Consider the following 20,965-nt stretch of genomic DNA (forward strand, 5'->3'; position numbering starts at 1 on the left):
CTACCGGCCAAATCTGCTGAGTGATGGCCCCGCCGCCATCTTGGTGCGGGGCAGGGGCGGAGCCCGGCGGCAGAGGGCCACCCGTGAGGGTCCGCGGCGCGGAGCCCGGTGGCAGAGGAAGGCGGGGCGCTCTCCCGGCGATACCCTTTTATTGCGGTCAGTCCCTGTACAGAGGAGCGAGCAGGGCCGGGCCGGGCCGTGTTCGAACCAGCATGCAGAAGGGAGACAGAGGACGCCCCCGCCGCCCACCCCAGCCCCGTTGCCGCCGGGGGCCGCCAGGCACAGCCTGAAGGGCCCCGGGAGCGGCGGGAGGGCCCGCGCCCCCAGCAGTCCCCGCGTCGCAGGCCGAGCCCCACGGGCGGGTCAGACGTAGCCGGGCTTCACCGACAAGCGGCGGCAGTTGGGGCAGCCCCGGGTCCCGTTGGTCTGGAGGCACCTGCAAAGGGACGAGGTCGGTTCGGGGGGAGCTCTGCGGCCGGAGGCTCCCCCAGCCCCGCTCCCACTGCTAGGCTGCATATTAACCACATAACATAGGAAAAAGCTCCCTCACGTCACAGGCAGAGATTCGATCTCTTTTCCTCCCATTCCGCAGAGGCACTTCAGCACCTTCCGCCACAAAAGTAAGCTCCTGTACTGCTGGAGACAAATCTGCTGTCCCGTAGGTTGATCCTAATTTTGGTGTCATTGTGAGGCTGTGTTTTCAAATTCTTAATTTTCAGAACTAAGTGTTTTGTTACACTCATATTTCTTCTAAAAATAAAGTGATGACACAGCTAACTTATTTCACAGCAGTAGCACAGAGACCAAACACCACCTTCACCTCAGTGTACTTCTAGGCATGGGGGGATTCAAGGGGAAAATCCAAACTGCCCCTGGGAGTGAAGAACTGATTCCCTAAGAGGAACTAAATAAGAACTTGTGGTCTGGGCTAAGAGCCTACAAGGTGAGGACATTGGTGAACAATCATTTAGAGGACAGGAGTGGGATTGATATTACAGCTAAATGTCACCCTTCAAGGCCATGAGATTCACAACACTGCAGTGGGATCCTGCAGGGCACAGGTAAGCTGGACAAAGACCTGAGGAAGAGCATGCATAGGACTGTCCTACTCTGGGCATGAACAGCTCTTTCCTATGACTAATGTCACAACAAGGATCTTTAGTACTTCCAGCTCATTACTTTAAGTGGAAGAAGTGGGAGCAAGGCAGCGCCTGGAGCTGGTTGTTCTTCTCCCCAATGGACTCTCCACACATGCCACAGTACAGCTCCATCTCCTCCACACATTCATGGAACTTCACTACGTGGTCACGCAATTCTCGCTGCTGCCCCTTTGTGCGATAGATCCGTTCACACAGGCAGTGGAGCTTCAGCAGGCCAAGCTGCACATGAAGGGCAGAAACATAAGAAAAAGTAAATAACAAGGTGAAGACAGACCAGTAACAGAAGGAGCGGAGACCATTACAGCCCCATCAGCCAGCTAGAGAAACACCAGCACAGAAAGCTACAGAAGGGGTAAGGTCAGTCATAAGGACATTTGGTCTCTCAGCACTTCCTGCCATTAACCCTGCTTCTCTGTATCACAAAAGGGGACACCAGGTTTGAGGCACTCTGCAGCTCTCTCATCAAGATGGTTTTCCTCAGCTATCCATGACATAGACTGTATTTCCTTTCCCTTTGCCTCCAGCCAGCACAGAGTTCAGCTGTAATATTTTTCAAGAAGAGACCCCTGATCCTCTAGCTCTGTGCTTGTTTCATACCCCATTTTTACTGCTTTCCATTCCCCTTTGTTTATCCCACTGTGACTCCTCCCTCACTTTTCAGACTTGCACACTGATGATCGTCTGTGCAACTGCTCACAACTAAACACTTCACAACAAAGCACGTCCCAAGCATCAACTGGTTAGTACGGCCACATTAATAAGCAATAACAAGTCTGGATATTTCAATGCTTGGCTTCTTAAGTTGCCTGACAGAAGACTGCAGACAGTGCTGAAGAGAAGCTGTAGGATCCTACCTTGTTCCCTAGTCCCTCTGCCAGCTCCTGTGCCTTTTCAATGCTTTCCAGAGCCTGTGAATGGAGAGCATGCATCATCAGTTTTCAGCCTGATATATCAAAACCAGACTTGTATGAATGCCCTATGGGAATTATTGAAAGAAAGAGGTACAGAGTAGAATTTGGATAAACAAGCATCACTGCTACTCTAGAGATGCAAGATAGCTGTCTGGCAGATTTCCCTCCCCTCCCAAAGGTCCATAAGAAAAGCTTGGATTATTTGTGGTCTCTCAGAAACCAAGAGCTACATTTCTGTTCCAGCTGCACAGTAAAAAATAGGGGTGTGATGTTGGCAGAGGCTGGTGTTTCCAGGCAGAGAGAATACAGACTTATTTAAACTTAGTCCCACGTGCTCATTAGGGTTTGGATGAAGCACAAGCAAAGCGAGCTTTTTCCCCATCCTACCCTACAGGTTCAATAATCATTGAACAACTCCAGTTTCACTTGTACAAGAGGGAGAAAGGGATCAGCAGCACCAACACACGATGCTTTTCCATTTTTTCCCCTGCTGTTCATATATCCACTTTGTCCTAATTACACATGGTGTGATGTAGGAGTGTACTGCTATCCATCTTTTTTCAATCTGAAGTATTTAGCATAGCAGCTGTTATACCAAATGAGTCCCTACTTTCCCCCAGATGCCACAGTGTTCCTCATTGTTCTGATCATCAGTCTCTGTTTTCCAGAACTGCTTCAGATTTGTCCAAGAGAAAGAGTTCTCCCTTGTGATTCAGGAGGAACATTATGAAATTTCTACCCTGTAAGTTGGCATTACTGCTATTCTAGGAGAAGACGACCAGATGAGACGAAATAATGTACTTTGAATGCAGAGGAGATAGCATTAGATCTCTGGTGGCAGCAACAGCCTAGAGTAAGGAACTTGTAGAAGAGGGAAGCAGGAACTGCAGGCTGGCAGGTAGAACATAACTGAGCGCTGTGCCTAGGAAGAGTGACTGTGTACTGGAAAACCCAGAAATTAATGACCGGGATTAAGAATCAAAGTGAATCATGTGGGGTGAGGGAAGAGATGCTGAGAAGTCCAGGGGACAGTTTGTCTTGGACAGGAATATGAGACTGCACAAGAGTTTGGGCAAGCATGTTGTGACAGGAGCCAGGGAAGATCTGTAATAGTATTGACTACGTGCAAGTGCAAGGAAACAGACTCACTGGCCAAGGAGACTGGGAAGATGGAGGAAGCTAGGACGAGAATAGGAAATCTGCAAGGAGAAAGTCAGCAAACTGCTTTATTAGGTAATTGATATTGGGATGAGTAGCATGAGAAATGGAAACTGGGACTGGCAAGTTGAGGAACAGGCTTGGGTGAGTATTCAGGGCTGTGACATTTGAGGAGGTCACATTTAGGGCAATGGGCATGAGGTCCCTGACCCACTAGGGCAGATGTCCCTCTAATGCCTGGAACAGAATACAAGATTCATCTATTCATTCTCTTCTTTTGTGGGTTTTGGTGAGATTAGGACTCCGTGCAAAGCCCTCACCAGGCTTTCACAGGTGAGAACTGCTTGTGATAGCGGGTGGCAATGGCTGGAGGTGGGATCCATGGATGTAGGGATCTGATGAGTGCTCTGAATATTCTCTTATGTAGAGGCCTACCTGCTACGTCCTGTCCCGTTCTGTTGAATATGAGAGGTGATGCTGGGAAGGGATTACACTAAGCAAAGTGTTTAAGTCCACAGTTTCTACTTCAATTGCAAATGTAGTGTTTACTTACTGAGATTGCAAGGTGTATTTCACCCAACTGATTCCATGCTGCAGGCAACTCAGATGCTGACAGCACCTTGAACTTGTGTTTTCTGACAGACACATACTTGATTTCCTAATATCTGGGATGCTTCATTTCAGCTAAAATTCTTTATGTCTCATATAAGTGATAAGAGTGAATCTTCATCACATCTACACCCAAACCAGCATCCTGATGTGGCACTGTGCAGGCGTTCTAGGTTGTTCAACACCAGTTCAAGGCTAACCTTTGAGCATCTCATTCTGCAGCCCAATTACGTTCCTGCAGTGCAATCTGCTACATCTAGTGTAATCTGGATTTTAACACACACACGCTGCCTAAGCATTTTCAAACTAAGTAATGTTGCCCCCTTGTACCATGTTGACTGGTTATCTATTCCCAAATGATTTTTTGCTCTCATTTCTCAGTTTCACATCACAGTTTATATACCTTCAAAGTTTCTCTAGGAATTTGATGCCACATTTGTCTGCAAAGCACATGGTGGAGCTGTAGAGCTGTCTACATATCATCATTTAGTCATATAGCTAAAAAGTAGGCAATGGAATCTATTTCAGGCAATCAGTTTATGTTCTACCACAGCAGGAGTAGGCTTCCTTCCCTCAGAGCTACTTTCTCAGTGTAGTGCTTAATGTCATCAGGATTGACTAATGAGACAATTCTGTAAGTTAGTAGTCTGACTCAGAATGGATGTTCATACTGTTAGTAACAAATTCCTGGCTGAGGGAGACCATTCAGAGAAACGTAACTGTACAAGCAACAGACCCCGTTGGTAGAACCAAAGGGTACAGGTCTCTATTGCACTTTGATGGGCATACGGTTCAGAAGAAGACTGTATGCTCTAATCTTGTCTAACAAACTTCTGTAGAAACAAGTTTGTAACTGACCTTGTCCAGCTCCTTCTTGATCATCCAGCACTTAGTCACTCCTAGCAGCACCTGGATCAGGCCCAGGCGGTTTCCAATCTCTGTCATGATGCTCATGGAGGAATCATACCGAGGAATGGCTGTCTGCAGAACCAGGGAGGAAGACACATGTTTTGCTATGGCCTGCTTTTCACACCCTCTTGCTAGCCCCTCTGTTCTTTCTGGCAGGAAAGAGCTGTACCTGCACGTCTTTGCGACTGCGATGGATATCTGCAAAGCACAGCAGACACAGCGCTTGCAGAGGCCGGTCACCATGCTGCAGGGCAATCTTCATGGACTCCTGAAAGAAATTGTCTTTGGTCAGTAAAAGAGCTTGTTCCTGGTTCAGAACAGCAAGGCTGGGACTGCGTGCTCCAGCCACTGAAAGGTCAGCTCCAAAGAAACGGCTACATCTTTTTAAGTAAAGTCTTGTTCATGTGTTCCCAACCAAGGGCCATTCATAGACCCAAACTTTTGAGGGCCCCTGGGCTACTGAAACCACAGCTCTAAGGCTGAGAGGCAGCAGGAACATCTAGAGCCAAGCATGAATGCCATGGTATCTCTCTTCCTCCCAGTCCTGTAGGCAAGATCCCCTTGCAGAGATCTCTGACAGCTCTGCATCTGCCTGTACCCTATACCTCACAGCAGTCCATAGCATCTGCCAAGCGCCCCAGCTTCTGATAGGCCACTGCCATGTGATACTGGCTCATTGCTCGGTACTTCAAGCTCCAGCCCTTTCCATAATCATTCACCAGCTCAGCTGCTTTACATGGGAAGAACAAGGCTTTCTCGTAGTCCTGTAAGGCAGACAAGCAGACAGCAGTTACAGCAAAAATAAAGCAAAAATAAAAGGGAAAAAACCCCCACCAACCATTTTTTATTTATTAACACTGCAACAGCTAGCAGATTTCTGTACACCTTTCAACTCTTGCTGCTCCGCTTCCACATGCCGTATTTCACTAGATGTTTCCGCTGGGAGTCAAACTGTGGAATGTAAAATTGCCATATACTGAATTCGTATTACTCTCTGGCTTCAGGACACTGGGGAAATGACACAGCAAATGAATTTTATATAGTATGCCATCAGCTTTACTCTGCAGGAACCATTTACCCTCCTCTATAACCAAAGGCTGAAAATTTTCTCTGCTCTTCCATCATCTCTGCTTTCAACATCTACACGGAGCCCTCGTACTCCATATGGTGAGTCAGGATCTCCAAGAGGCTGGTTATCCATCATTGCAGGAAACAGGAACAAAGAATTATGGCCTTAACAAATCCACATTAAGTAATAATATAACATATTTTCATTTTTAAGCATATTTCTGCATTAAAAACATTTTAGAAAGAAATCTTATTTTACAATAAGTACATAAAACTATTATCTAAATATCTAAAACCATTCTCAAGTAAGTTACATGAGACTGCAGAAATGAGAAAATCCTCATATTTTTTAATTCTCCAAGATCCACTGTGTCGGGCTTGCATGGCAAAGCTTTGGTAGCGGGGGGTGGGGCTACAGGAGCAGCTTCTATGAGAGGCTGCTAGAATCTTCCCCCATGTCTGATAGAGCCAATGCCAGCCAGCTCCAAGACGGACCCACTGCTGGCCAAGACTGAGCCCATCAGCAACGGTGGTAGCGCCTCTGGGTAACAGAGTTAAGAAGTGGAAAAAGAAAAAACTGTGCAATTGCAGCCAGAGAGAGGAGTGAATATATGTGAGAGGAACAACTCTGCAGACACCAAGGTCAGTGAAGAAGGAGGGGGAGGAGGTGCTCCAGGCACTGGAGCAGAAATTCCCCTGCAGCCTGTGGAGAAGACCACGGTGAGGCAGGCTGTGACCCTGCAGCCCATGGAGGATGATGGGGAGCAGTGTTTCCACCTGCAGCCCATGAAGGACCTCGTGTCAGAGCAGGTGGAAACACCTGAAGGAGGCTGTGACCCCGTGGGAAGCCCACACTGTAGCAGGCTCCTGGCAGGACCTGTGGCCCTGTGGAGAGAAGAGCCCGGAGCAGGTTTGCTGGCAGGACTTGTGATCCTGTGAGGGACCCACGCTGGAGCAGTCTGTTCCTGGAAGTCTGCACCCCATGGAAGGGACCCACGCTGGAGCAATTCATGAAGAACTGCAGCCCATGGGAAGGACTCATGTTGGAGAAGTTGGCGGAGGACTGTGTCCTGCAGGAGGGACCCCTTGCTGGAGCAGGGGAAGAGTGTGAGGAGGAAGGAGCGGCAGAGACACCGTGTGATGAACTGACCACAACCCCCATTCCCTGTCCCCCTGTGCTGCTAGGGGGAGGAGGTGGAGAAAACGGAGTGAAGTTCAGCCTGGGAAGAAGGGAGGGGTGGGGAGAGGTGTTTTAAGATTTGGTTTTATTTCTCATTACTCAACTCTGTTTTGATTGGTAATAAATTAAATTAATTTTCCCCAAGTCAAGTCTGTTTTGCCCATGACAGCAAATACTGAGTGGTATCCCTGTTGTTATTTCAACCCACGGGCCTTTTGTTATATTTGCTCTCCCCTGTCCAGCTGAGGAGAGCAATGATAGAGCGGCTGTGGCGGGCACCTGGCCTCCCACCAGGGTCAACCCACCACATGCACAAAAGAAACCACAACTTTTAAAATTTTCTTATTTCCTTCTTATGTCATACCTTAAAAATATCCAGCACTATGATCTTTCCTTTATTTTAGATATTATGAGGGAAATTTACTGATAGTTTTAAACACTTCAGTTGGTGAATTTTCCATTAGTGACAGAAATGAAGACTTTGTGAGGAAAACCTATTTGTTGCTGTTTGTAATAGAAGTTAGAACTGGCAAATCACCCCCATCCTCAGTTCCTGCCTGGTTTTGCTCATATAAACAGCTATTTGCCTGCAATAATGGTAGAAATAGAGAATCCATGAGTTCTGGCTGCCAGCCCTAATATGTCCTCTGATGTGATCTTTGAAGCTAAGTTTGATTTTTTCAACAGACAGGAATATTCACAGCTGCTTCTGCTGTGCTATATAAACATTACACTAATCCTCTCATCCTTACTGTGAAGGAGAGTACTCGATGATTTTACAAAGAAGAGATCTTAGCTTACAACATTCTCACAGTACTTCATGGTGCATTGCAAAGAAATAAGCTGAAATTCACACCATTTTCGATTCTTTCCCGAATCCATGAGACAATCACCCTTCTGTCCCTTAGGTTACCGCACCTTTATCTGGGCGTAGAAGTTCCCGAGGCTGCAGCAGACTCGACACTCCAGCATCTTGTCATCATTGTTGTGTGCGTAGCGTAAAGCTTTCTCAAAGCACTCCAAAGCCTTCTGGAAAATGCTGAGGCCCAAGAAGGCATTGCCCATGCTGAGGCTCACCTGGCCATTCAGCTGCATGCTCACCGTGGTACCCTGCATGTTCAGGCATGTCTTACAGTAAGAGATTGTTTTTTGGAATTCACAGAGTTTCTCATTGCTGCGAGCCAGGTTTAGGTAGCTCTCTGTAAGGTAATCTGGGTCTTCCAGCTCCCGTGCTGTGTCAATCTGCACCACTGCAAACTTTAAGTAGAAAAGACAGTGTTTATAAAAGCGCGTAGTTTATTTAATTACAGCTCAAACACCCACAGAGTAGTACCCTGTGCTGGAGAAGTGGCTCATCTCTGAGCAGGGCAGAGAAGTCCAGCATCACAGACTGAGAAGCATCTGTATACATTAAGCAGTTATCTGGTAGTTTAAAAGGCCTGTGAGCGGTCTGAAGAAACCTCTGTCTCTCTCTCTCTCTCTCTCCACCAGGCTGGCAGTTAGTGGGGGAAAAAAGCTGTTAAGTGGCCCTAAAGAGAAGCAGGTGAAGCAGGAAACATCTGACATTATGCAGCTCAGTTTTCTTTCACTCAGTTTAACTTATCCCACTTTCTCTATTAAGAAGCAAGCTACTTCTTTCATCAGTTTTTTACTAACAAATTGCAGTCTTGACAGTTTTTGTTCTATAACCTTCAGGATTCATTGCATACAGTTCTCTTAAATGATATGAAATCTCTTTATTTTAGACTGCAGACTCTCAGCAGCAACTTTTTTCTTTAGTGATGAAACAAGCACACTGCTGGCTTGAATTAATACCAGTAGCAAAGGTAAATATTTAGCAGTTTTCTCAGTATGTGTTTTCATTAGAGGTTATCAGTTAGGTTTGTGGATAACAACTCCCAAGGGCACCAATTACTTCCTTTTTGTATAGTGGCAACACATAATAATTTAAGCTACTAGAACATTTTATATTCTTCACAAAATTAAAAAAAAAAAACCCAAACATAAATGGCATATATGTTCACAGGTTCCTTAGCACTTTAGGAAAGCTGCTATGTGGACCCAGTCAGGTGCATTAGCTCATGCTTCTCCACATTTCCTTACCTTTGTACAAGTTCTTCATTATCTCCTGATTGCCACAGCCTCTTTCCTTGGTGTGAAGTAATTTTTCTCTCCAAAAGAGGTTGAGTATCATAACCCTTCTTAAATCACAGTTAATTTCATGCCTTTAATTCTGACCCCTTTTCTCCTGGTTTCTCCTCTCTCCATGGCTTATTGCTAAAGTTCTCCTTTCTCTATCTTTCATCACTCATGGTATAAAATCTTCAGGCTGACTGAAGCCATTTTTCCTTCCTAATACTGGGAAGAACTACAATTCACCTACTCCGATCCCACTTTCTGTTCCCTTCTCAGGTAACAAATTAAAGGTTCAGGTATACTGAGCCCACCCCTTTACCTGTTTCTTGTTTTCCATGAAGCCTTCAGTATTTCCTTCAGGTAGCCACATCTTACCGTTTTTTGCTTCTCTCTTCCCTAATCAGTCTGTTTCTACCACCACTTCTTCCACATTACTTATCAGAATTATTTTTCTTCAAATGTTTTGCAAGTGTGTTAATACCCCTTTTCTTATTCATCCTAAGTATTTGGTTTTAAGACAGGGCTTTGATATATGGCTTGTGTGGGTTTGCTAGTAAGATGTGCCTCCCTCTTTCATGTTTTGTCCTAAATGCCAAATGGTTACCAGTCTCATAAGAGGCAATCATAACCATCAGGACAAGAATATCAAGGCCCTTTAGCAAGACCCTATTTCAGCCTGGGATAGTTTCTTAAGACTATTACAACATCCTCTTGCCCTGTCTTCCAGATTCCTGAGTCACCCTCCCAAACACTGCGGGCTCTTTATGTGCATCCTGTTACTTCTCAGACCCACACATCAGCTGCTTTTTGTTCATTTAATCAAACATGTTTATCCTCATGCTCCTGAAATGTAACTTTAGCTTCTTTTTACCACTCTTCCATCAAGCCGTATATCCTTCTTTCTTCTATGCTGTCCTGACAACTGGGAGTCCCTCTCTGATCTCAACTGTCAGACCCCTCCTGGAACGTCTCTCAACCCCCTCACCAGAAAAGCATCCTCTGTCCCCCGCTTAATCAGCCCCCTTGCAAACAAATAATTGTAATTAAAAACAATGTTAGATCTATATTAGATATCAAACAGCAGTTGAACAACAAGATAACAGACATGTCTCCACAGGACTGCTGCTTATTCTACAGAATCCACTTGGAGATGTCTTTTTACATTTACATACACACTGTAAACAGCTGTAAGTGGAGAAAAGACCCTGTTTTCATACCTTTTCCTAGAAGCCTGATAACATGGTGTACCTGTATGTGGGGAATAAATCAAGAAAGGTCCCCATGATTAACTGGAGAGCCTCAATAACCTGGGAATCCTGTGGGATCAGACCCAATGAAAAGTAGTATTCTGTGTATCTTGTGGGCTAGAGCTATGGGTCAACACAGTGATTACGGCAGCCCACAACATGCACTCAATAGCTGGTATGTTCTTTATTATACAAAATAACCCCCCCGATTTCACATTCTAATCTTCAGCCACTCTCCATGGTGGGTACGACACAATGGCATGCATTCATCTCCAGTTTGCCTTACCTTCAGCATATCTTTGTATCTGCCCATCTCTGCATGAGCAGTGATGAGGCAACCCAAAACCCGAAACCTGCCAGCAGGATCCGCAGACTTCTCCAAAACCCTCATCCAGACTTGCAGGGCCTTTTCGGTCTGATTAGACTGGTAAAGATGGAGTCCTTTCTCTATCTGTTGCTTTGTCTGGTCCTGACCCATCTCCCATGCATTAAAAAGCCTCATACACTAACCTCTAAGGACAGCAAAAAGGAAGTGCAGAGAAGACGACACAACATAAAATGCCCTAATAGAGGAGGGCGGGTTGTGTGCTCAGAAGGCTTGGAGCCATAAAAGCCCAGCCGTGTCAGGGGACTGGAGCTGTGGTAAGCAATGGCAAGAAGTGGTTGCTCAGCTCTGAAGGTAGAATCCCAAATCCACTAGGCAAACGTCTCGCTCGCTAGGACTCCCTCAGTGCATTCGCCTGTCCAATCCCATAAACAAAGAGGAAAAGCACAACAGGGAGAGAAAGAGAAAAATCTCAAGCGAAAGGAGTGAAATTCAATCTGAGCAGCCAGTGCTGGTCTCCTACCCATTGGCTACAGCTGCGCCTGCCAGTCCAGCTCACGTGGCTCCCAGGAATGCTGGTTGGGCTCCCAAGGTCACGGCCAGCCAACTGCCCACCCCTGCCCGCCAGTATGCAGCTTATAAATACCCCAGGGAGAGACAATCAGCTGCGGTCGCAGGGATGTCTCAGTTGTCTCTCTGTGGCCATCCCCTTTTACAAGCGCTGGTGGTGGTGGGCTAGCCTGGGAGGTGGCACCCTCAGCTAGGACAGCAGCTTTAGAACAATACATGCCTTTAAAAGCAATGTATGAACTAGAAGGCTCCAGCATGTACACGTGCGGTATTATACTTGCAACAATGTGCCTGATACTTCGCCAGGCACAAAATTCAGCCTCCCTTCTGAGGACCTCAGCTGGTGATATGGACTGTTTCTGTGCACACAGGTCAGCTCTGTCACAGATTTGCTGCAAATATGGCACTAACTTCTTAATTTAAGGGACAAGAAGAAGCTAACCATCCCGAAAAACTTTGTTCATGACTGCCTGTTGCTCGCTGCCATCAGATACCTGTGACAGTCCTCCAAGGGTTTTCATCAGAAGTTGTCAAAGGCACTGCTGAAGTCTTTTATGATGATATGCTGATCTTTTATGATGAATGACAATAATGACCCAAAGCCACAGATTTCTGCACCTTCTGATTGCCTAAGAGAATTGTTAACCCGATTAGAAGATAGCTTTAACTCTTCTACATGCCTTTGGAAGAGTAAAAGTTACACTAGTTCCTCTAGGAGCCAAGTTCATACCCCCACTGATGTGCTGCATTTTTAATGGACCCTGTCTTGGTCATCTATAGATTTACTCTGTCCTTCATAAGAAGACATACCAAACTTAGGGGTGTGTGTATGTGTGTGTAATGCCTCAGGGAAGTTTAACGTTTTTCAGATACAGAAACCAGAGATACCTGTTTTGGGATCCTTTTGCAGGCCAAAGAAAAGAAATGGCAATTCAGAGTTTTAACAACAGTCCCTCATGCAGAGGCAGGCATGTCTCCAGCTGCCTCCCTGCTTCCGTGCGGATTTGGTGGCAGTTCTTCCCCACACAGGGGTAAATACCAACAGAATCCTCTCTTAGGCCACCAACTGGAGCATCCTGGCCTGTGTCACGGCTGCCTAAGGAAACTCAAACGCAAGGGAGCCTTCCTGAGGTAATACCCCTAAGGAAAGCCAGATACAAAAGGATAAGGAACCACAGCCTACTCAGAGGCTTTACACCATAGCAGTCATCATCTTAAGAGATTCCATCTATACCTTTATCCAAGACATCCTCAGAAAAATATTTTAAAAAGAAAAGCATTTTAAATGGTAGAAAAGAATTGCTACAATCAGACTGATTCTCTTTTGGGAGCTTATATACTCTATGATATTTGTGCTCTATGGTAATGTGCTAGATGATGTTTCGGCATAGACGCTGTGTACTCTCAAACTTTGGAAGTAGAAACTGTGGAAAAATCTACAGAAGGCTGAAGAAAAGTAATGCTGAGGCTGGTTAATGGGTAAAAATCACTTCAGCAGCACTGTTAAAATTATTATCTAGGTACTTTATAGATTTTAGGGCTTCCATAAAAAGTCTGATTCAAAATTTTAAAAAGCCTGTCTGCCCTGCAGTAATTCTTGTATGTCTCTCTGGAGGTGGGCAGTGGGATGGATACAAGATGCAGAAGACCGATCGCCATGGAAAGCATTGATAATGGCGAGGCCATCAGATTTCTGGACTTGGAGAAGTTAAGAGGCCAGGGAAAGCAACCGTTGGGAGTCTGCTACATAAAAGAATGAAGCCAGGATTCAAGAAGGGGGAAAACAAAAATCACATCATTCTTTGCTGGAGGAGACTACTTTGCAAGATTAACCTTTCACAAGTAACCTGCCTGTAACTCAAACTCATCCTGATGCTTTTGGACCACTTCACCAAAGCACTGCTCCCCTCAATTTTTGCTCATATCCCACAAAGAACAGGCAAAGTGAAGTGAGAAGAGGATGCCTTGCAGTCTGACGAAACCCATCTAACAGGAGGGAAATGATGTGTCTTGCATTTTGTTAATCACGCTGTACTTTCTTGCTTTTGAGTTCTTCTATGAAACAGTGTTTAGTCTCTTGAGGATCAACTCACCGAGATAAAAACTTATCCTAGTAAAATACAGGCTAGATCCATCAAGCTCAAATTGGTCAAACAGCAACATACTCTGATGTGGAACAGACCACGCTGAGCCCAACACGGCTGCCTAAATAAGGAGGGGTCAATGGGTAGAATCACCAAGACACTGACTACCTGTGCTGCTTTGAGAAAGTAACGGCAGAATGATCATCAGCCTGTGGCTCAAGATAGCTCTAGTTTGTACAAGATTCAGGTATGTCTTCTACAGTAAGTGATCCACAGTTTCTTCTCAGGAACTGCAAATAAGTAGTCATGTAAGGTGCATGGAAACACTAAATCAGGGAATCTCACCTGTCATGCAGTGGAGCTATACACACGGTGTAGCTAATCACCCAGTCACTTCTCAGTGACCATACTGAGCTGCTTGTTCTGCTCCCCACTGCTCTTTGTAATGTAACCCCGGTGACTTCTGGCCATATGAAGATAGCAGAACATGGCTGGTAAAGTCTGGAAGATTTTTGACTCCAGTCTCCACAAGTAGTGAAAGGTGCAGGTGGATACGAAAGGACAAAAAATATCCCTAAAACATTCAGCATCAGGACTTAATCTACTAGCTTGTGTATTTCCTATTGATGTTGATAAATATAACAAGTCACGTGAAATGCTGATTATTTTCAGAGATTAATACACTAGCTCTTATTTGCAGTTTAATTGTCTATTGATTGGTGGTGGCTTTTAAATTAAAGAAAAAAACCTTCAAAAAAATAAAAGCAGCCACCTACCCAGAGGATCTAGTATCAGTTCCCTAAGATGTACTGACAGAGCTTTGACTACATAAGATGAGGCTAGCCAACTTTTTGCACAAGCAGGAATCTTCCATCCCGCCTAAACAAACCCTTTTTCTGATTCAATTGTTTCTCTCCATCCTTCACCTCAGACATATCTGCACTGAAATCTCTCCGGCCTCCCTACTCAACAGCTGCAAATTAACCACAGGGATCTCAGCATATTCTGCAACAGGTGGCTCCGCGCCTCGCTTCGCAATTGGTGCGCTGCAGGGAAAGGAATGCAGCGCTGAATCCCGATGCTTGCAAGCGTTCTCAGATTTACAATCATGTAGGAAGTAATGGGGTGAAACAGAGTATGCCAGATAACAGAGGAGGACACAGAGGAGAAACAAGGCTGCCCTGAAAATGCTTGCAGTCTCTGAGATGCAAGACAGCAGAAGGAAGGAGTAACATCACTGAATTTTAGGAGCTTTCAGAAATGTGGCAAAGTCATGGCCATTGTGGTACTTTCCTTCCAACAGAGGCAATATTAATGTCAAACTTGTGGCAAGTTTTGAAATGAATTTTTTTTTTTTTACACCTCATTTTACTTTAAATGATTAATGTCTCTTAGTTCTAAAAGCAAAGCAGGTAACTTTTGCTTATCACAAAACCTGAGCTAGTAAGTAATCCCAACCCATTTGGGGTTTCCCTGTGCAGTATTTGCAGGACCAGGAGCACTGGGGACTGCAGATACCTTCACGCTGCAGAACCAGGATGAGTTCAGCAAACTTGGCCGTGTTCCTGGAAGGGGTGAGGAGGCAGCGGTGGGCATGGGGCTCGTAGGAGCGGTATGAGCTGGCGCCTATCTAATCCCACACACCACCATGCACACGTGCTGTTCCTATACAGCTGAAGTCTGGTGTTAGGCCGAAGTTATTCAGCCCTCGAAACACCACGAAGCACAGTGCACAGACAGGCAAGTAGCTACGCAGCACCAATTCTGTAAGGCTGGATATGCCTGCACCTCACTGCCCAGTGTATCACATATTTGCATTATCCAAGATTCTCAGCTTTTCTGTATCTAATGTCTAAAGGCGACTTGACTGGCAAATGAAACAAAATGGAGGCTAACCAACAAAAAAAACCCCTTTTCCATTTCTACTCAAAGTAGCTCATCTACATAGAAGTAAAAATCCAGGGCTCTCTTGTACATCCAGAACAAGTGGTACTGGGCCATGAGAATTTTTGCAGCTCACAGCTAAGAAACTGGAACACAGTTCTCTCATCTCTCTCCTCATCTTCCCCCACCTGGACCCAAAAAGAACCTCAAGTTTAAGACACAAATACAACACACACAGACTCTTCTCAAACAGTTTAATAGCAAATAAACAAAGGAAGGTACCACACTTGGCATATACAAAATGACTTGTTGTCGGTGTGTCTGTGCAATTAAAACAGCTTTAAGTTGCCCTTTGGGACAAAAAGAAAAAAAACAAAACAAAACACACACACACACACAAAAGGAAGAAAATTCCTTTAACACGTACTCGCTCGTTCCAAACTTGTAACAAATCTTTTCATTTTTAAATCCACTACACAAACTCTTCGATCAGAAAAGCAACACGTGCTCCTCCGCTTTTTAAACCATTAAAGTAAAATCCGTAATTCTCTACAGAGTACAACACAATTTCACACAAAAAGACATTTTGTTTTGCAAATCAAAACAAGAAAAAAAAGGAACAGCTCAAACAAGGTAAAGAAAAGCATTTCTACGACTGAACCACGACTTCGAGTTGATTAAATCCCGTTACTGCAGAACAGACTCTACATTTGGTCATAGTGGCAATTTGTTTTCTCGTCACATTGTGAATCACTTTACATTGTTTTCTAGTAGAAAAGGCAAAAAACTGTACAAAACCCCTAGTGTTAAATACAATGTTTGTACCAATAAAAAAGCCCACAGGTTTGTCTCCAAAATGTAATTTTTTTTTAAATTATTCACAAAAAGCAGCCAAAAATCAGAAAGGCAGCTGCTGCTCCACTGTCTCAAATCCATTAAAACCACCACAGAACAATTAAAACAACCAAAGGAAGAAAAGGAAAGAAGAAAGGAAAGAAACATCCAACGTTTGGCATTTTGGTTTTCTTCAGATATTTTTCCACAGGTTTCCCCAAAGTTCCTTATGGAACCAAATGCGCATGTACAGGAACATATTGGCAGTTACTCAATACACTGCAGGGTATCAGTGTCCCCACTGACACAGAGCCCTGTGCATTCAGACTGTGGGACTAACAGCAGCCAGCCCACAACCCTACCTCCCAAACAAACAAGTCTCTGTCCTTTTTTTCATCCAGCCTCACGCTTCACTCCCAAGTATATGTACCATATCCAAACATGTTCTGTCTTGTAAGCAGATTAAGGACTCTCTCTACAAGTCTAGCTAATACCTATTGAGAATATAGTATCCTCAGCCAGCTCAGGAGTAGGATAGAAAAAAATCCTTTTGCATCTGTGCATCATGCCAAACACTGGACAAAAGTAAGGTTTCCATCCAATCAAACATGATTTGTTTTCTCAGCAAAACCCCTTCTCCTGGGATTTCATTTCACATTATTTTTGACTGTTAAGATACCTACATTAGCTTGCTTCTCCTTCTGACTGAAACTTCATCTCAGCACACACTCTTCAGGTGCCTTCATCTAGAAGCTACATCCCAGTTTCTACCTGTGCAGATGGTACATAGAGTAGGGGGAAGCCTGCTACCCAGAAAACAGTAACCTGTTCTAGTTCGTTCTGCAAGCCAGAAGAAACTGCTTAGCTCGTTACCCAATTAAAAACTAAACAAAAACTAAAAAATCTCCGTAGAGATTCCCCAGCTAAGGCCCTTGAGAAGAGAGCTGGGGATGGTACCCTGTTCAGGTAACAGCTTCAGAGGCTGTTATATTGTGCTTGTCATTTGGGAAAAGAGCCAGCAGTTGTAGGACCAGGTTTACAAATGCTTTCTCTGGGATATTTCAAACGCTTTACTTCAAGAGCTAACCCAGATCCTGCCATCAAGGTCTGACTGATGGTATTAAACTGGGGCTGGACTTCACGAAAGTGTGCCCTGATTTATACAAAATGCTCATAAAGAATGTTTCAAAGGAGCCCGAGCTTCAGATAACTTTGGAAACAGAAATACTGTGAAGTTCCCTGACCTTCCTGCTCCCCAGCTATCCCCTTCCACCAAAACTTCCACTACAGGATCAGTGCAACCAAGCCCCCCGGGAGCCTCTGACAGCACTGGAGATGGAACAAGGTCCAGGTGCTCTGTCAGGCAGACAGTCTAAGTGCACAGGTAGATGTCCTCAGGTGGCTTCTGATCAGATATTTGTCATACCAAAAACACCAATTTAAAGGATACCTTTGAAACCCATTAAATTGCTCAGTTTTTGCACAAACTATAGAAAACAGAGAGGTGAAGGTGATATATACGAGGGTGTGAAGAAAACAGCAGGAAACATGCAAAACATTTCTGGGCACTATCTTAGTTTGAAAGATTAAAACAAAAACATCACATTTTGCTGAGGAGATTGTAGTTACAAAAAAAACCAAGCATGCTGGAGCTTAACAAAATACAACATCAACTTTGATCAAATTTTCACTGCAGACTGATAATCACACAGGGAAGCAGGGGGAAAATAATAATAATAAAAAAAATCAATAAATGTCAGGGCAAAAATGTAGCTACAATCAGAAGAAAATGTAATTCAAGTGTTTTCTGCTGATGCCACTCAAGTCACAAGTTTGAACTCATAAAAACACATGCTGTCTCCTCAAGCACAGAAACCAGATCAGCAAAATGTGACTAGGAAGTCTCCTGAAAGATTGAGTCACACCATATAATTGACTTTTTCTTCGAAACTGTGTTTTTAAAACTAAGCACACAGAAAAAACTAAGTCTAGAAAGTGATTGGCTGTATGTTCACAGAAATACAAATACTCCACAAGGTATGCTAGCAAGGCTGCTCTGAAGACAATTACAAAGAATCAGATTCACAAAATCAAGTGGTTATCTTACGAAGGTCTAGAAAAATAGAAATTCTTTTATATTCAAATGCAAGTTTAAATATTCCCCTTCAGCAGTCTTTCTAGCAAAACCAATTTGGCAGCACAAAAAAAAAAAAAAGAAAGAAACAAACGTAATAAAAATACACATCAGCATCAAAGGTCAACACAAGGTCAAAGGTGAGAGTTCAAGCATCAGAGAAGCTGAAGAGACAAGGATTTGGACGATGTACTTGAACGCCACATCGACATGCTTTAGGCACAACGATGAACAAACGGCAGGAATCTAGAAAAAAAACAAACCAGAAAGAGGGAGACCCACTGAGTTACACAGAGCAGTACATCCAAACACGGAGAGAGAGAACAAGAATGGGCACTGTACAATGAGATCTCCTGGGGAAGGGAGTTGACAGGGAAGGGCAGCACATGCCAACGATGGACAAGTAAAAGTCAAAGTACATGAAGGACACCAAGTAAACATCAAACTGCCAGAAACCAAATGGAAGCAGAGGCCTGGATTTCCCTCTCACCACCTAGTCTGTGGAGCACTCCACAGCCTGGAGACATGTTGCTTAGCATGCATTCACCTTGCCCTGTGCCAATGTCTCCACTAGCTCTGTTTAGTAGAAGAACAGAGCAAGCTTCCTCCCCAGGAGACCAACTCCAAAAAATATGGCTCCAGGGCTAATGTTTGCCCACAGAGACTGAGACCATGAGAGACAAGACAGAGGACACAAGGGATTCACAGGTGGTTTGACGGCTGAGACTTTTCTTGCATCCTAACATGGGAAGTTCTTAGGCAGTGATAGCCCAGGAAATCCATATTCTTTCCTTTGGCTACAGTCCCTTCTCATTCCCTAGGAGCTCATGAAACTGGGGGTGGGTGATTTGGAACAGGGGAAAAAAAATAATTATACAAGACAAAAACTCCACACATTGGAGAATTCCTTAAGACTTGACTGCAAGTTAAGACTTGTCCTAGCTGAGCACTTTTCATACCATTAGACCTGCACAGGGATTTTTCCGTTCCTAACCTTTTATATAGACAGCCCCCAGCCCCCCGACTTCGTGAGGAAGGGATTCTGGGCTCTGAGAAGCTCTACAGTCACTGTTGCCAGTTTGATGAGTAGCAAAAAATGTGTTTCCTGAAGCTTCCTTGAAGAGTTTATAAATAAAATAATTCTTATGTTAAGTGATATAAATACCTTTGCTTCCTCCCCTCAGCTCGTGAACTGCAAGAGACAAGGAACATTTTGGGAAGAATGTGGGAGGTAGGGGAGAGAGGAAGCAAGTTTTTTTCCTTTTGTTCTTCCTCCTCCTCGACTGCCCTTTATCTCCTATTTGTGGCCTTATTCTTCAGCACATCTCACAGCTGCTGGTTAGAGACTAGAGCAAGGTGAGACTAGCATATTATCTTAGAGCATTTATAGCATGTTTGAGAATAGCAAGTGTTGCATTCTAGTTGCAGACCAACAAGCAGCACGTCGTCCACTAAACATGCAACACTACTTACTAGAACTACTGAGATTACTTTGCTCTTTATACTTTCTGATTCAGGGAAAAGACTTAGTATAGAGTTTAAACCAACTCCAGCAAACAGAGTACAATGCAACTCTAGCAGTTATTTCTATAGTTCCAGAAATACTCTAGTTTGCAGATAGCTGTAAGGTTTAAGTCCTAAATCAGAAAGGGAAGTTCATCATCAACTGAGGCATGAGAAACGAGAGGCATGAAATGAAATCAAGTGACATCTAAGCATGCACCATAGAAATTCTTTGTGTGATTTGTTTGGGGTTTTTTTGATAAAGATTTTTCAAATATTTCACTCAGCAATTTTGAGGGGAAAAACTACGTTTCATTAAAGCCCTGAGGAAGGACTGGCCTACAAGAGCAGAGCCGTGAGATGCTGGATGACAACTTCATGACTTGGGGAGTTATTCCAGTTTGTCCTTGTTCTCACAACTGTGGTAATTCTGTCTTCTGTGTTTTATATTTTGTGGTAGGTATGCTCAGGGATATATAACATACTTATGTTTAAATGTTTGCAACAAGAAGATCTCAAAACATTTAACATGTTCATGGTTGCACCCTTAATTTGCAATTTGCTTTATCCAAGTTTCTTTTAGGTATTTCCAAATGAAATAGGAAGAATTTAATCCTGCTTGACTGTTCTTCCCTAACTCACAACCATTAATGAGAAGAAACACTTCAATTAATTCTATCACGCAAGCAGAATCTGTCATGCTATGTGACCTTCAGTATTCAGATGAAAAGATTTTTCGTTATAGATGTATTCGCCAGTGAGAAATTTTCTGAGGCGCCTATTTTCCAGATATTAGCGCCGACAGCTAGTACACTGCCTCCCCATTAAAATATAAAGAGACATTCACCGTCATTCTCTCAGATACTTTTGAAAAATTCCAATCCTCATTCTGCTTAGAATTAAAATTTAATCACTATATATCAAAGGCATTTTCTAATAATGCAAGCTTCGTATTACTGGAAGAAAAAAAACCCTAAAGTACAAAGAGATATCCTATTTTGGACTGTTGATTATCTAGGGGACTGAAGAATCTATGATTTTGTTTACTATAGTACTTGATACCAAGTAGCATCAGACTAAGACTTCAATTGTTCATAATTTCATCTTATTATGGCATATCTAGTAAAATCACATGTCTGGAAAAAAAATGCATCTGTGAAGTAGACCATTTCCATCTTGTTTCTAAAAATATGTAAGTATTTCCTGGTGGCACATGTATTATGGAATTCCATTTTATCAGAAGTCCTACTAGC

General features: G+C 43.9%; 2 protein-coding genes across 24 annotated transcripts in view; both read right to left on the reverse strand.

Annotated features, from left to right (window-relative positions):
• Positions 1 to 132: 132 nt before the first annotated feature.
• RAPSN (receptor associated protein of the synapse) lies at positions 133 to 11,330 on the reverse strand. The gene is made up of 8 exons (XM_010302852.2): positions 10,665 to 11,330; positions 7,914 to 8,252; positions 5,353 to 5,511; positions 4,917 to 5,015; positions 4,697 to 4,819; positions 2,015 to 2,068; positions 1,180 to 1,379; positions 133 to 436 (listed from the first exon to the last, which is right to left on the reverse strand). Exons 1-8 carry the CDS (start codon positions 10,878 to 10,880, stop codon positions 364 to 366), a joined length of 1,263 nt encoding a protein of 420 aa, XP_010301154.1. The 5' UTR covers positions 10,881 to 11,330; the 3' UTR covers positions 133 to 363.
• A 4,149-nt stretch (positions 11,331 to 15,479) lies between these two features.
• CELF1 (CUGBP Elav-like family member 1) overlaps positions 15,480 to 20,965 on the reverse strand; it is a 62,974-nt gene continuing 57,488 nt past the window's right edge. For all 23 annotated transcript variants that reach the window (XM_075754636.1, XM_075754653.1, XM_075754648.1 and 20 more), the window contains one exon: positions 15,480 to 18,455. The gene's annotated coding sequence lies outside the window, so the exon portion shown is untranslated. The remainder of the gene's footprint in view (positions 18,456 to 20,965) is intronic.

This window comes from Balearica regulorum, chromosome 5 (assembly GCF_011004875.1).
Source record: "Balearica regulorum gibbericeps isolate bBalReg1 chromosome 5, bBalReg1.pri, whole genome shotgun sequence".
In the NCBI taxonomy this organism is placed as follows: Eukaryota; Metazoa; Chordata; class Aves; order Gruiformes; family Gruidae; genus Balearica; species Balearica regulorum.

Excerpts from the sequence above, each read along its gene's own strand:
- RAPSN (XM_010302852.2), bottom strand. The coding sequence starts at position 10,880 with ATGAGGCTTTTTAATGCATGGGAGATGGGTCAGGACCAGACAAAGCAA. Across the intron at positions 4,820-4,916 it reads GCAGTCGCAAAGACGTGCAG|ACAGCCATTCCTCGGTATGA; the intron begins GTACAGCTCTTT and ends CTGGTTCTGCAG. Across the intron at positions 437-1,179 it reads TCCCACTTCTTCCACTTAAA|GTGCCTCCAGACCAACGGGA; the intron begins GTAATGAGCTGG and ends GTCCCTTTGCAG.